Consider the following 16,731-nt stretch of genomic DNA (forward strand, 5'->3'; position numbering starts at 1 on the left):
TACACTGCACAGAATTACGTGAGTAAAGCCCACCCTAAAATAGGGCCCAAGTTCTAGAGTGAAGGATCGTTCTAGTAACCAAATGATACTTATGGAAAATACTCTATATACATTCAATTTGTTTATTTGGCTTTAATAGAATCCTTCAAGGATGGTAAATGAACATGAAAACACCAAAAATCGAACTAAATTCTACAGATGTAAATCTACAATCCAATCCAAAAGGCACAAAAAGAGTTTAACCTCTTCCATGCTGATGACGGCCCCCAGCCGTCATGCACTACGGTGCTCGTGTGTTGACGACGGCTGGGGGCCGTCATAAACCCGCCGACTCGCGATTCTGCCGCACAGGCGCAGAATCGCGGCCGCATGGAAGGGGTTAATTAAAAACTCTATAGCAATCAGTCAATGTTCTTGGGGTGTACATTATATTCACACCTTGCTTCCTTGTTCTAATGTTAAAGACATTAAACCTTTTGTGTAAATCTCTTCTGCGAAACTGCAGTAAACCTAGAAGTTTGCCAAGAAGAATGTTTTCTAGAGCCTGAACTAAAAAATTACAATGGTACTTATTTAATCCATTTGAGGGGTTCGTGTCGATGTTTCAGAATTAATTCCAAGTGGAAGTCCCTTGTTAAAAAAAAAATTTCTGAAAGGTGTAATTTTTTCTTACTTGGCTGAATGAGATGCTGTTTATTTTTCAGGCACAAAAATAACACGGGAAGACGCACTTCAATCATAGAGCAATGATTTAGATCACTAATAATGCTGCTCCAAGTTATGCTGTATTACTTTTTGTTTTTAACCATGCTTTTCATTACATTGACCTTGTCCTATGAATTTAATCTTTCACGTGTGAATCCCAACTCTGATAAGGTGTGGTTTATTCTAAGTTGGGCACAAATTTGCTTAATATCTTAGTTCATTGACGGATTCTGCAAGTAATGACCCTGGCAAAGTACGTAAAATGCGGGAACAGCCAATGTGTAACTGCACCATGTGCAAGATACAATTTTCACATTGCGCACATTCTTCCTTCAGTTCGCCTGAGGTACCTGCCCGCTTTACAAATGCTGGTATTATTATTATAGATGATCTCCTATCAGATGGGTGTTCCTGACAATCAGGTCACTTCTCTTGGAAGGCTCACGCTAGTAGTTCTGCATAAAAGTAGTTTTTCCTTTTTACAAAACAAAATAAATCATTGCACTGACTAAGGTAAACACTACATGGTTCCAAAACTTAGGCCCAGTCTGGAGTGAGAATGTCAAACAGAGAGGTTCCTCTAGAGATTCACTTACACTGGTGTGCAAGTATCTTTGGTGTCAAAATAACAAATGTTAAAAGCACCACTTTATGGATGCAGGCCTCTAGAAATCTACTTGCTAAGGCGAGTGAGCTATTTTTAGACTCTACTAGCTCTGTCTGGCGAGCTGGCAAAGAACAGGCGTTCTGTTCATTGACAAAGTGAAGGAGTATTAAAGATACCTTTAAATCGTGTTTTGATCTCATCACATTTGCTGTGTGTTTAAAGACAAAGGTCAAATGTCAGGCTATGTCTTCTGACAAATCACTGCTTCCTTTTTTTTTCCCTGGGGATTGGCGTTTACTTTTATTTGTCCGACTTCAAAAGTTAGAGAATTTTGTAAAGTGAACAGTCATGCTGGGCACACCACTTATAAATAGATTGTAAATTAACAGTCCGAATGTTAGAAAACATATTTTAGGAGTTAGGAAAGCACTTTTTTGCAATTCTAGAGTGAGGTGAAACAACGATTTTAATATGATCAAAACAATCAGAATACTTTACAGAGCAGAACAGCAGTCCATAGACATGTAAACATCTTTGTTCCAAGAAAGGAGAGCGAGAATAGGAAAGACCAATCAACTATGTAAGAGAGCAAAAGAGGAGGGTAAGGACAGCAAAATGAGGGAGATAAAATAGACAAGCCAACGAGACAAAGCCCACCACTACAGGATTTCAGAAAGAAAAATCCCAGCCTGGGAGGCAGGCAGCTCTCAGCCTGCCTCCACGCCTAGTCAGCAACTGGTGTGGTTCGAGATGCTTGCAATGCACAATACTGCTCTCAATAATCCCCATTTCAGCAGCTGGTGATGGGGGTGATTGATGTTGCAAAGCTGGACTCAGTTAACTTGATTTTGAAAGCAGGGTGAAATGCATAATCAAATGAATTCTAGCAAGACTTGACCTTGTACCAACTCTATATTACTTGAAAATTGTTTAATATACCAATATTTTCCCAAAAGACTTTGTGAGGTTTGTGTGGAACTATGTCAGTCAGTCAGTCAGTCAAAATACACTTTATTCGATTTTTGTTAAAATCATAAAAGGCAAAACATACATGTATTTAAAAAGACATTTTAAAAATACCCACAGTTCATTTTGTTTATACATAGTGTCCATAAAAAAGTCACTGAATTGGTCACCATTATACATACGAAAAATAGCAGTTAATGTATTCATTTTTAATTTAAAACAGAGCAGTTCTAGGGATTCTTTTATTTCTACCTCTGTGCGCGGCTGTTAAAAAACTCGCTACACAAAAAGTGACATGTGCGTCCGGTAACCTTTGGAGGTAAAGCAAGGCAGGTCTCACTTGTATAAAGCCCAGTGTTTTCAGGAGGGGAATTAAGTATTTTCTCCTCTCAGTATCGTAAAATACACAAAAAAACAGGAAATGAAGAGTGTCCTGATTAGAGAACTGATCGCACTCACAGGGTGGTGCATGTTCTGGTTTACCCCACGTAGGGAAGGTGCCTAATAGATAGTGGATTAAATTCAATCTGAATCTGGTTAACAAGAATCTATGCAAGGGTTTAGAGACATATTGCAGGTATGGTTCCATTGAGGGGGAAGAGGACAAAACCAGATGTGCTCTTACTAACGGTTTATTAACCTCATATTCCTCTCTCTCTAAACGTGTCCTCCCCTGGAATTCCTTCTTAATCCATGCAATGTCCGCTTTCCTGATTGTAGATGGTGTTGTATATAAATCAGGTCTTCCGAGGGCAGTGAATGATGACTTTATATATCTCAGCCAGGCTATTTTCATTGCCCCCTCCCTTGCAGTCACGTCTTTAAGGATTGTGTGATTTAAAGACAACTCGGTATTTAACCAGATATTGGCCCAAAAAAGTAAGGGGGCCATTTTCAGTCCATCTATAATATAAGGTAGGCCAACTTCCTCATGTATGGAGTATGTAGGTGTGGAGTTTGGGACCGACAGAATTCGTCTAATGAGTTTGTTCTCTACTATCTGCATACTATCCAGATTAGTATAACCCCACAGTGCTGCACCATATGAGACTATTGAAATGCATTTACTTTTGTAAACTTTTAACACGGCTTCCATTGGTTTAGCCCCTAGTCTTTTAGTAAAATCCAACAGGGCTGCTGTGGACCTGGCTAAAGAAATACATTTGGCCTTAATTTGCGGGACCCAGGAGCCCTTCTCATCAAACAGGACCCCTAGATAAGGAAAAACCGGGACCCTGGAGAGAGCCTCGCCGTTACAGAAAAAGGTTTTTGTATGTGATTTGTTTTTTTGTGGACCCACAATCATTGTGTGCGATTTAGTTACATTGATTTTTAGATCCAATCTGGCCATAAAGGAGCCAAAGAGTTCCAAAAGGGTCTGTAGCCCGATTCCCGTGCGGGCGATGAGAACAGCATCGTCTGCATATAAAAGAGCCGGTATCTGCTTCCCATCTACCCGCGGGACATCAGCGTTGCCTGCTAACAAAGACTTCCCTAGATCATTAATGTAAATGGTGAATAAAAGTGGGGCTAAGATACAGCCTTGGCGGACACCTTTATTTGACCTAAAACTATCAGAGCATCGCCCATCCCTGGTCACCCGGACCTTCGTGGTAAGGCTTTGGTGCAAGCTTGCTATAAGGGCTACCAGGGGTTCCTCAATACCAAGCTCGCGCAATATAGCCCAAAGCTTGGCCCTATTAACCAAGTCGAAGGCCGAGGAGAGGTCCATAAAGGCCAAATATAGTGAACCCTCCCCGGCCACCGTGTACTTCGATATTAGGAGGTGTAAATTTGAGCATTGCTCTAAGGTTCCCCGTTTTTCCCTGAAGCCATATTGAATCTCTGCGAGATCCCCACAGGTCTCCAGGCTTGTTCTCAACTTTGTCAATAAAACTCTGCCCAGAATCTTAAAGGCAGAGTCTATCAAGGAGATTGGGCGGTAACATCCTGGATTCTCCCTGTCTCCCTTTTTAAAGATTGGTACTATGACAGATGTGTTCCATGTTACTGGAAAACATCCATCATTTGTTGCCCTGAAGACATTTGTAAGTACTTTAGACCAGGTAGTTGGGGCATATATAAAAAAGTCTACCGGGACACCGTCCGGGCCCGGAGCCTTATTTTTCGTGGAGTCCATTATGGCTTTATATACCTCCTCCTCATTAAATTCTACTGCCACTAGGCCCCTGGTCGGTCCTGTCTCATTATCATTTACAGGGTCATTGCCGCCATATATATTTTTAAAATGATCAACCCATTTCTCGTCACTGATGATGCAGTCGGAGATTGTGTTGGCTCCCTTTGCCCTTCTCCTACGTTTTTTTGGAGGGGGTCCTGGAATTGCTTGTGTGGTGACTGCTTTCAATTTGGGATGCTTGTCTTTACGGGTTATGGGTGGTTGTGGCGTTAGGACTGTAGCCCCCCTAGCAGGGCTAATTCTAATACTACTAGGTGGAGCAGTACTCGTGATATCAATTTGAGAGGTGTTCATCCCTTCCCTTAACAAAACTGGAACATCCTCGATACGAGTTGACTCCTCCCTTAAAGTGATAGATAGCTCTCCCAAGGGGGTGTTTTTCAAGTTGTCCACTGATCGTCTCCGTTCCGCCCTTAGCCTAGACAAATTTCCCTCTTTATCCGCCTCCCCCACAGCCCGTGCAAAGTAATTTTCAAGAGTCCCATTTTTCACACCACCCGGCTTCTGAGGGGTACTCTCCTTTGTTGATGAAGGCATAGTTATACTCCAGGGGGGTCAGACAGATTATTCCACCCTAAACGAGTGTAACAAAATTATCAAGTCTGTAAGTACCTGCACGATATGAGAAGCCAAGAGAGTGGGCCCAGCCCAGCCTGCTCCGGCCTGTGACGGCCTTGGACGGTCCCGCCCTTGTCCCGGGCTTCTCCCGGCGCCCTCCCGCGCGCTCCCGCGCCGCGGGCGTCTGGTCCTCCTTTAAGTGCTACAACAGTGTGATAGGCGGGGGGGCGTGGCCAGCGGGGAGAGCAGCCCAGGTGTTGCTAGTTGGGCTCGCAGGGGCTCCTGGTCGCTGGAGTCCCCTGCTTGGCTCGCAGCCCCGCTGGTGCACTTGCCTGCCCCCGCGTTCCTCCTGAAATCCTCTGGGCAGTCCTCGGTGATACGACGCGCTGCGGGACCCGCGAAGCGGGTCCGGCGAGTCGTGAGGCTGGAAGCAGGTCCGCTAGGCGCTGGTACAGTGAGCTCCTCCTCACGGGCAGCAAGGTACGTGGAAAAGTGTCCCGCTAACACTGAGGTCACAGCAGCTTTTACTCCGTTGGCGGGGGGGCGTGGCCAGCGGGGAGAGCAGCCCAGGTGTTGCTAGTTGGGCTCGCAGGGGCTCCTGGTCGCTGGAGTCCCCTGCTTGGCTCGCAGCCCCGCTGGTGCACTTGCCTGCCCCCGCGTTCCTCCTGAAATCCTCTGGGCAGTCCTCGGTGATACGACGCGCTGCGGGACCCGCGAAGCGGGTCCGGCGAGTCGTGAGGCTGGAAGCAGGTCCGCTAGGCGCTGGTACAGTGAGCTCCTCCTCACGGGCAGCAAGGTACGTGGAAAAGTGTCCCGCTAACACTGAGGTCACAGCAGCTTTTACTCCGTTGGCGGGGGGGCGTGGCCAGCGGGGAGAGCAGCCCAGGTGTTGCTAGTTGGGCTCGCAGGGGCTCCTGGTCGCTGGAGTCCCCTGCTTGGCTCGCAGCCCCGCTGGTGCACTTGCCTGCCCCCGCGTTCCTCCTGAAATCCTCTGGGCAGTCCTCGGTGATACGACGCGCTGCGGGACCCGCGAAGCGGGTCCGGCGAGTCGTGAGGCTGGAAGCAGGTCCGCTAGGCGCTGGTACAGTGAGCTCCTCCTCACGGGCAGCAAGGTACGTGGAAAAGTGTCTTTCTACAGCTTAGTGCTTTTAAAGGTAAAGAAATGTGGCATGGACATTATAGTGTCATAAAAAACATTAATACATCCCACTTAGATTCGGTATTTGGAAGGGATGCCGTAAATACGCCTTTCCAAATACCAAATCGAAAAAACTAATTGTGGTTTGGCAACGCGTTACCGAATCGTAATTTTTTCCTTTGTACATATGTAAAAGCATTTTCGGGGTTGGAAAGGACCGGACGCTTCAAATCGGACAACTTCTGACAACAATTACTTTGCACATCTGGCTCTATGTACTGACACCAATACATCATTGCATACCGCCAACGTTCCTCCACCTTAACTCTGCAGCATCAGTATCCAATTCTAATTTAGTTAATTCCAACTTTTAAGCCCTCTACATTGTCCTCCCCACCTGGGGCTGAAGGCTGTGCCCATAATACCTGTCTTTAAAGTGACTAAAAACACCTCCTAAATATCTAGTCTCACCAAGAACGGCCTAAAGTTTCCCTATACACATCAACACACCTCAACCATAGCTTTTGATACCTGAAGTTCAAACATGTCTAAATGTAAAATGGGTATTCTTATTCTCACAATGCTGCTTTACCCGTCTCACCCTGGAATATCACAGTTCTCGTTCAAAGATAACCATCAAAAACATACGATCTAACATAACGAAAATGGTCATCTGTATCGAGTTTATGCTGGAAACTTTAGGGTTGCTATAGAGAGTCCCAGAAAGCTGTCACTTTCAAAAAAGCTAGAGATGGCTAAACACATGACGCAAGGTACTGGACAACTATGACAATGCTGATTTTTAGCTCTTCCGCATAAGGTTTAAGCTGTGGATAAGTACATGGCAAACGTCATCGCCTCTACACTATCTTATTAACCTTTCCCAATTTTCAATTTGAAACATCTGGTAAACACAGCATGCTGAAACGAATCAGCTCTTTATACCACAATCCTTTACCTAACCAAGTATGGATCAAGAATCTGGACGCTCTTAACTGCTTGTTCTCTCTTTCTAACCTGTATAAAATATGTCACTGGAGGAGCACATCGATTACTCTGCCAAAGCAGTGCTCTACACACTTGAGCATCTCAAGAAGGTAAAGCTGTTTATTCCCCCAGACTATCTTAAGAGGGTAGGTCAATCTGTTGCCGTCTCAAAACTCAACTACGGTAACTCCCTCCTTACACAAACTCCAAAATGTCACTTGGCGCCCCTTAAAGCTGCTATCAATGCAGCTGCCGGACTCAACAGGCAATAAAAAAATGTGATCACATCTCTCGTCTCATTAGTCTTAAATGACTTACCAGTGAAGGAAGATGAATCTTCATACAAAACCCCTGAATACTTAGAAACCAAATTGTCTAAAGCTGGTAGAGCACAAACACTTTAGCAGTTCCAACACTCTTTTTCTCATTCCTCCCACCTTCAAGAAGAAATAATCTCAGGCTCGCTCCTTCTCAAGTAATGGTCTGAAGATCTGGAACTCACTACGCAAATATCTCCACTGCAACTCCCCTTTTCCCTCCTTCAAACACGACAGCAAATCCCTACTCCTCAACAACTACCTCAGCATGTGCACAAACTGTTCCACGATTCCCTAGCTGGCTAGTGCCTTCTAGGTGGTCATACGACTTGCCCGATCTCCTTTTTAGGTCTCGCCTAGCGCTCTGCGAGGCATATTGTAGTAGGGTATGTTTTGGGAGTGGAAGCCCCACCCATCTTGTTCATTGGCTGGGGTCATCGTCCATGGTGAATGCTGGCTTTCGATTGAAAAAGAGGATTCTTAGTCCCTCCTTGTTACCGCCCTGTCTCCTTTTGGGACCACCGATCAGGACTGGATCGTTTACCTACGGCGTTATACTGTCTCCTTCAATTAGTGGGCAAGCACTTTTTTTGTATTCGCGCCATGGCGACAGCTTGTTTCGTTTCTTTTTTGTCCTCGTTTGCCATAACCTCCATCCACGGAAACACGCCAACCACCACACGTGTCTGCCTTAAGGTACTTTAGCGATCTATCCTCCTCCATGACCTTTTCCAGACCTGATGTTTTAATGGGTGGGAGACCAGCCTCTTAAGTGGAAAACGGAGAGACTCCAGCCATCGGTATTCAAACCTGACGAACCCAGGATTTACGTACGGGAAAGGCCACTTCCTGGCTTCTCTGGAGACTAATCAGCATAATCATAGGACCCTGGGGGCAAAAAAAAAAAAAAATCCCGGAAATCCTATCTCCAGTTAATTAACAAATCCCAAAAGGACAGGTTTCTTTTGCTACATGATCTGGCCAAGTCTGTTTTTGAAGTTTCGTACAGCGACGTTACCTACGTCGGTATAACATCCACCCAGAATATACATATTTGTCGCCTTGCCAAGATAATTGAATAAAAAAGAAGGGACTTTGCCTGACCGGTTGCATTCTCCTCCAATCCAAAAATTATTAGCGGGAGGGTGATGATCAAAGATATATTTAGGATCGAATCCAAGGTGACCTTCACTTCTTCCCCAAACGGCATAATTACAGGACAATCCATAAACATATGTGTATCTGGAGCTGCCAACAAATTGCACTTATTACATTTCTTCCCTGGAAGAAACTTTGAAAGCCTAAGGGGTGAGAGGTAGGCACGATGCAGAGTAAACAGATGATTACATCTTAACCAGGCTGGCTTCACTGTTTTATAGAGGAAATTGAAAGAGCTCGTCCATAGGTCTTCGCACTGAAAAGTCAAGACATTTCCCCATAACGTTTCTGGCAAAACAAAGTCCCCATCCGCCTCCTTGACCATGCTCCAATACCAAATTGCCACCTCCTTGCCCCCTTCTGGCTTTTCAACCAATTGTTGTTCAAACTGACTGGATTTCCCCAGTTGGGGGCCCCTCCTGCTAACTGCTCGTGCCCAACTGTCCATCTGTATATATTTAAACCTGGAAAGAGCTGGGCCCACCCTGTCCCTCAGCACCTCCCAGTCTTGAACCCTTCCATCCGCCAATAACTCTCCCCATCTAGATATCCCAGCCTCCTTTATCGGGGTTGCCAAACTGTCCTGCATACAGGGCGGCAGCCCAGGAGAATCCCACACCGGGGCAAAATTGGAGTAATAATGTAACCCAATTTTCTTTTTGATCTGCACCCAACTTTTTATGACAGACTGCAGTCTTTAATCTGACCTTTTTGAAGTATTTCATGTCGCCAAACTTCAATAAAAATCCGTCTAACGGGATATTCACTCCCCCAATCATAGCCCTAAACATAGCCCCCAAAGATGATGTAACGGGGTTTTAAGAAGCATCCTGGAGTAGGTCAGCTGAAATGCCCATGCGTAGTACCACAAATCTGGCAATGCCAACCCTCCCTTCTCCCTCCTCCTTCTCAGATTCTTACAAGTCAACCTAGCTGTTTTGTAATACCAAATAAAAGAATTTATCTCTCGCTGGCTTTTTTCCAGTTTTTTTTTTATAAAACATCAGAGGAATAGAATTGAAAATAAACGTAAACTTTGAAAGAATGGTCATTTTAACGAGGTTTGTTCTCCCAAAAATGGAGAGTGGCAAAAATGACCAAGATTTCAAAAGATTCCTACACTCCGTGGCAACCCGATCTAAATTGGTCTGTGCCAACCTTCCTATTTCTTGGGTAATACGTATTCCCAGGTATCTCATAGATGTTGCAACTGTTAATTGTACGTTAGGAATATTCCAGCACATAATCTCAGTTTTGCTGGGGTTGATGTCATAACCTGAGATCTGTCCAAACTCCTCTGCCTTTTTAATTACCACGGGAAGCTCTCTGGGGCTCTGATGTGTAGAGCAAAATGTCGTCCGCATAGAGAGCTATCCGCTTCTCCCACTCACCAAATACAAAAGGGGGGATGTCCGCTTCCTCTCTCAAAACTTGGGCAAATGCCTCGGTATAAAGATTGAATAAGAGAGGGATAAGCGGACATCCCTGCCTGGTTCCTCTGGTAATTTTTATCGGGTCTGTAAGGGTGCCATATACTAGCAATCTTGCCGTGGGGGCCCTATATAGTTTCTTGATGGCCCTACAGGAGACCTCCCCCAACCCAAACCTTCTCATCACCTCCACCAGATAGGGCCAATTGACCCTATCAAAAGCTTTGGTGGGGTATAATGTCAAGGTGGCCAGTGGAAGGGAAAATGTAGTTGCAATATCGATTGCCCCCACCAAATCTCGTGTATGATCAGCCAACTGACGCCCCCTTATAAAACCCCTTTGATCTGAATGGATTATCGAGCCAATTACCTCCCACAATCTAGATGCCAAGATAGATGTAAAAATTTTGTAATAGTTATTTAAAAGGGAGATTGGCCTATAGGATCCACAATCCAAAGGATTTTTGCCTGGCTTAAGTATAAGAACGATTGTGGCTTCATTCTAAGAATCGGGGGGGATTTTCCCCTCTCAGAAGAATGCCATTAAGGAGAGCTGTCAGTATTGGAACTATGTCCGGACATATCTCTCGATATAATTCTCCGGGTAGCCCATCCGGACCCGCCGCTTTCCCCCTCTTCAGACGACGGATCGCTTTTCCCACCTCCTCCTCTGAGATCTCCCTCTCTAAATTAACCCTTTGTAGTATTTGCAGAGATGATAAGGCAATGTTATCTAACCACCTATCCCTAGCCCCCGGGTCATCCCTGACCTCTACCCTTTATATCTCTTGGAAAAATGTAGCTTGTTTTGTTTCGTTATCACGCCATGCTCACGACTTAAATATGCATGACCGCCGTGCTTTATATTTTAGCACGGCACCCGCTTTATGCAAAAAAATTGTGCATAATGCCCACCTCTCAGGACGGCTGCTTGTCACTTCTGCACGCGCACACATAAATGAAACGTGTCTCCGTGCAGAGCGGGGAGGTGCTTGCTGAGAGGGGCTTCAACGTTATTGCTTTGACTGGTTTCACACAGGACACCCTCTGCTCTCCCTCGTGAGCATCTGCGGCACAAAGTGAAAATAAGGGAACCAGGGAAGCGCAGGTAGAGGTGCACCAAGGCGCAGAGCCCTGAAGAACGGAGGACACCGCCTCCACAGGAGGCTAGCTACAGCCTCCAGCCCCGGGGCAGCTGAACCTCTCCACAGTGCGACACCGGGGCTGCCCGGAGGCTGAGGACCAGGGAGGCGGTGCTAGGGGAGGAGGAGGAGGAGGAGGAGGAGGAGGAGGAGAAGGAGGAGGCTCCCCCTGCAGCCCACCCTCTCCCAGGCGTGCAGCCCGCTCAGGAGGCTGCCGCCTCAGCAGAGGGAGGAGGGGCGACGGCATCTGCCCGCCAGGTACCGAAGAGGGCACCCCCTGCTGCAGGTCACTAGCATGAAGGGTGAGTCCCAGGACCGGTCACAGCTTTCAGAATAAACGCCTCCAGTCCATGTGTAACTGACAGCCTTTGTTTCCTCAACTTTTTACTGACTCTTTAGCCTTGTTTCATTTTTGTACTTATTGCAACCTTATCTTTGTTTTATGCTTTTTTTTCAACCGCAGGATCGCACTTTTTACCTTCTTTCTTCAGATTTGCGTTCTTGCCTTTCTTTGGGTATACTGGACATATTTTTGTTATCACCTTAAAATGTTGGGTTTTGATTCTACATTGAGCACACCCACATTTTTTAAATCTTCACACTTCTCGTTTTAGTTACCAAAATACTTTAGCACAGACGCTGCATCCAATATTCTTTATACTTTTTGTTTCTTTCCACCTGCGCACTTTTTTTTCTGAACTCTATATAGTGTGCTTTATGGTTATATGCACAATGACACCTTTTTAGGTATATGTATACTTTATCGATTTATATTCTTGAATGCTTTTTACACTGGCCATTGTGCGCAACTGCAAATAAGGTTAGAAACTGTATTTACACTGTGTGTTTTGTCTCAAGACACATATTTGTCACCTGTTAGCACGTTGTGTTAGTCCATGTTATTTACAAATTGTATGTTCTCTCCGTGCGTAAATAGCCTCTTTTTGACTTAGGGTTTTGTGGTATGTATTTTTGTACGTCACATGCTTTGCATTGCGCCAAAATGCCCCCTTTCACATGCATGCTTCAGGGCGCGTTGACAGTCACTGAGTGGCATGTGGGACTGAGACACCTGTGCGTGCGTCGCCAGTGCCATGTGATAAAACTGCACTTTAAAGATGATTGGTAAGAGGTGAGGGCAGACCGAAGGCGAGGTGAAACGAGGACCCATGTGGAGGTGAATGGCTGCAAACGGGCTGAATGAAGCACAAAGCCCCAAGGACACCTGGAATGTAAATTCTTGTGCTAACAGATGGATGAAGTGTATCCAGCCCCGCTCGTCCATGGAATGCCAGGTCAACCCAAAGGTGGCCGTGTAGGATCTCAGCAATCCTTACCATGTAGGACGCAGTGACACTGACACTACAGGGCTTTGTTTGCCTTCTAGGGGAAATAGACTCCTGGTATCCTTGTGAGAGCGAGTGAGATCAGAGAGGAGCCATTGCATCTCAAGCACCCACCAACACAGGCAACCATAACACAGTGCTATTGTACAACGCGATATTTGCACAGAGGCTGACGAGGCCTGGGCATCTGAGCTAGCAAACACAAACAGGTGAAAGAGCAAGTAAAGTCACAAAAGTCCCTAGGAGGGGATGATCCTTTATTTTATCGAGCCTTCTTTTTTGTTCACTATCACAGAAGGGAGCACCTTCAAATACATGTCTGCATGTCAGATGTACAAATACTAAGCTTGTTTTTGCCCTTACAGCATATAATTTAAGCAGGACTTCCTGTGCCACTGACGCGGTTTCAGCCCTTCCAGTATATCCAACGCAGTAACATGGATTTTTTTTTACTTTTGCTAAAACGCACCATAGCTTTCGCCTTTTACAGTTGCATTGAGTTGTACATCAAGCAGGGTTGGCCGTTTCACTAACACTGCCACCAGCTCCTCCAGTCTTTCCAACACACAATCCCACACCACATAATTCCAGTACACTCAAAACCACACAGTTACTATCCACATAATTTCACTGCACATCATGCCACATAATTCCATTCCCACACAATTCCACAACCAACAATTCTAATCCAACCCACATAATTCCACTCCACACCACATATATCCACTTCACTCTAAAAGACATGGGTAAATTGCATTGTCATTTACAACGCCAATGGCTCTAACTCTCCCAAATAAAAAACCTATTAGCATTGCACAAAATAAATTCAGTTTCGCAACATGCCACGTAATTCCACACCATATAATACTACTTCACACATACCACATACTACTACTCCAAACCATCCAACATAATTTCACATACCTCACAATTGAATGCCACTTAATTCTGTACCACACAACATAATTACACTCCACATATTACCACTCAGCACCACATAATTACACTCCACATAATTACATTCTACTCCATACGACCTAAAACCCCGCATAAATGCACTCTATGCCACATACTAGCAACCAACATAAATGCCCTCCACACCATGTCTCATAATTTAAATAAGCATAATTACACACAATGCCACACAGGTCCAGGCCACACAATTCAAATCCACACATTTCCAATATACCCCACAAATTTCCACACCAAACAACATATTTCAACTACACCACACAATTCCACAGCACACCACACAATTCCACATCATGCCAAAACATTTAACCACATATTTCAACTCCACAACATGCCACTAGACATAGCTCCATAACACACAATCTCACTCTACATAATTCCAGTGCACTTAATACCATTTAATTACTATCCACATAATTCCACAGCGCACCGGGCCAAATTCCCAATACACAACTCCACACCACACAATTCCACAACTAACAATTCCAATACAACCCATCTCTCCCTCACACTTCCACCAGCCCTATCATCTCTCCCTAACACTGCACTGCCACTTCTCACCTTAAAATTCCACTGTCCCCTCTCCTGCCTCACACTCCCTGTCTCCTCTCTTAATACTGCCAGCTCACACATGTTACCTTCCTTTACCTCCCCGCACTGTGCAATGGTCCACCTCTGGGGGCCCTCCCGCTCGTTCCCCTTGCACCCCTCTCGCTCACACATTCTTCTTGCCTTCCTCATGTGGCTCACTTCAAATCTTCGAGCACAGTTTCTTTTCCGTGCCTATTCAAAGTTTCCGTCCCTCAGAGCCACGCTCTCCTCCTCTTCTTAGTGTGTCTCCTGCGTACACAGACACTCCCTCTTTATGCGTCTGTGGCTTACTCTCCCCTTCTTTCTCATACACTCTTTCTGCTTCTATATATGGAGTTCATTCAACACTTTTTGCACAAACTACCTATCATTCGCTATCTTCCTTTCTATCCTGTGCAGCGCCCCTCATCTATTCACCATACCACATAATTCCACTAAACACGACAATTCCACCCCACACAATTCCTCAACTAACAATCCCAAGCCAACCCACATAATTCCACACCACATACATCCATTCCAAACCAAAACACATGGGTAAAAGCCATTGTCAATTACTACGCCAATAGCTCGAACTCTATTGCATTGCAAATGCTTGTTATCCCTGATGCTGTTCTCCTTGTGCCCTGCGTTCTACCTTAGGACGTTATAACCACTTAGTGCTTTACCATCTTGTGTCTTGGATATTATGAATAACCTCATGTACCTCTTGTAAAGGTATTTGCATATTCACACAATTTGTAATGTGCTCTGAGACTCGGGTCTTGCAATTGTATTTGCACATTCACACAACTTGTAAAAGGCTCTGATAATCTCGGGTCCGGCTAGCGCTTTATAAAACTCAAATAAATATAATACCAAGCTACTGAAAAATGCAACGCGAAATTCCCATTCATTCGCGATCGTGGGAGTCCAAACATGCTATCAGTCTAAACCAGACCTACATTTCCCTGGATGCAAGGCCTGGTACAGACAATGCTAAGACACAGTCCTGAAATGTTCGTGTCTCTGTGCAAGACAAGACTCCGTATCCTAGACTACAAGAAATAAATGGGCAATGCAACAGAATGGCATGAAACGTACATATGCTGACCTCCTTTCCAATCTCCAATATGAATACGGGGCCTCCCTACACAACATTCACTTGCTAGTCAGAGTCAACTGCCTCAGACTAGGTGATGTGACAAGGGGTATGCTGGGAACTGAAGTCTTGGTTAGACTGCTAGCTACTATGTGACATAGTTATACACTACGAATCCCGGCAGCCATTGCGGCTGTCATGCTTCAGATCGCTCCAAGCGGAATGACGCATCCAACGCTTGAGCTGATGGGAAGTGTAGTCGTGCGTCACACTAGTTCCGTTGCAGATAGCCAGCTGTGCACTCAATGTCCCGGCATTCAATTCAGCGGACGACGCACCCTGGGTACGAAGAGGAGTGGAAAGAAGGGAAAGAGGGGAGGGGGCTGCTGGATCTTACCGGTGTGTCGAAGGAGAACGCACACTCGTCCTTGTGCACGCGGTCGCCAGCTTTGGGCACCCGAATGGTGGGCAGCACGGCCACCAGCGCCTCGCTCACCTCCGCCATGGCCTCGCCTGCTTTACACCTCCTTCAACTGTCACAGGAGCCGGCGGGACGCACACGGGCAGCGCGAGACAGTCAGAGCTGAGAGGGGGGAGGGAGGTGCCTGCCCGCGCATGCGCTGCTTCTCGGACAAGGCACGGTGCCCGCGTTGAAATTATCGCCCGGCGCGAGGCGAGGATTTGGGGGCCATACCGGAATTGGTAATCCGGGGGCAGATTGTGTGGATTGACCGAGTATGTGCCTTCAACTGAAACAAACTCTTGGCACAATAACAGAAGCCCAAAGATGGATAGGGCCGGTATTGAAAGCGATGACAGACCAGTATAGGGAATATGGAAACAGAAGAAAGACGTTGCAGCGTTAGGCTCTGCACAGTCATGGCAACAGGAGCTTTGCAGGGTGCCGCACACAAGGAATAAAAGCATATTTTGCGTCAGACGTTTTAATTAATAACTGCCCTGATACACTCATGCACATTTACTCTCTTGACAGCCGGTACTTAGCTACCATAATACCAAGTTTTTTAGGGCTCGCCTTTCCTATTCCGCAGAAATAGCCTTTAGTAGGGTTTATTTACAAAATCTTAAGGGCTTTCTGCCAGGCGTAGATGGCAGCGGCTAAAACCGGGTGAGTGGAAAAGAAACAGTCGGGGGTCACCATTGTAAAGCATTTTAACCCTGCCAAGGCAGCCGGAAAGAGCTGCTTCCATTGGGACCCATTTCGGAGTGTCCAGGGAAGTGTGCAGGACATACTGGAGCGGCATGAGAATACACAATTTCTAATATTGAATGTCCTGTCATACTGACAAGCATGGTTTACAACCAATTATAGTAGAACATGCACAATCTGTTACAAGTTAAGTCTCAATCTGGGGTTGAGTTAAGGATAAAAGTAGACAAGATCAGATAAGCACTTCTCGTCTTCTTAGACCTCTCGGGTGTCTTCATAGCATCATTCACTCCATCCCATCAACAAGTTAAAACTCCTGGGAGTTTGAAATACAACCAGGAGCTGGATATCCTCCCTCCTGA

At 45.7% G+C, this 16,731-nt stretch overlaps 1 protein-coding gene across 2 annotated transcripts in view; it reads right to left on the reverse strand.

Moving 5' to 3' along the window:
- USP5 (ubiquitin specific peptidase 5) overlaps nt 1-16,020 on the reverse strand; it is a 151,581-nt gene extending 135,561 nt beyond the window's left edge. Inside the window, exon 1 of one of the 2 annotated variants that reach the window (XM_086932925.1) lies at nt 15,596-16,020. In XM_086932925.1, coding sequence (XP_086789051.1) covers nt 15,596-15,703 — 108 coding nt within the window. In that variant the 5' untranslated portion in view covers nt 15,704-16,020. The remainder of the gene's footprint in view (nt 1-15,595) is intronic. The other variant, XM_086932924.1, reaches the window with a different exon arrangement.
- Nucleotides 16,021-16,731: the final 711 nt, after the last annotated feature.

This window comes from Lissotriton vulgaris, chromosome 7, assembly GCF_964263255.1.
Source record: "Lissotriton vulgaris chromosome 7, aLisVul1.2, whole genome shotgun sequence".
NCBI lineage: Eukaryota > Metazoa > Chordata > Amphibia > Caudata > Salamandridae > Lissotriton > Lissotriton vulgaris.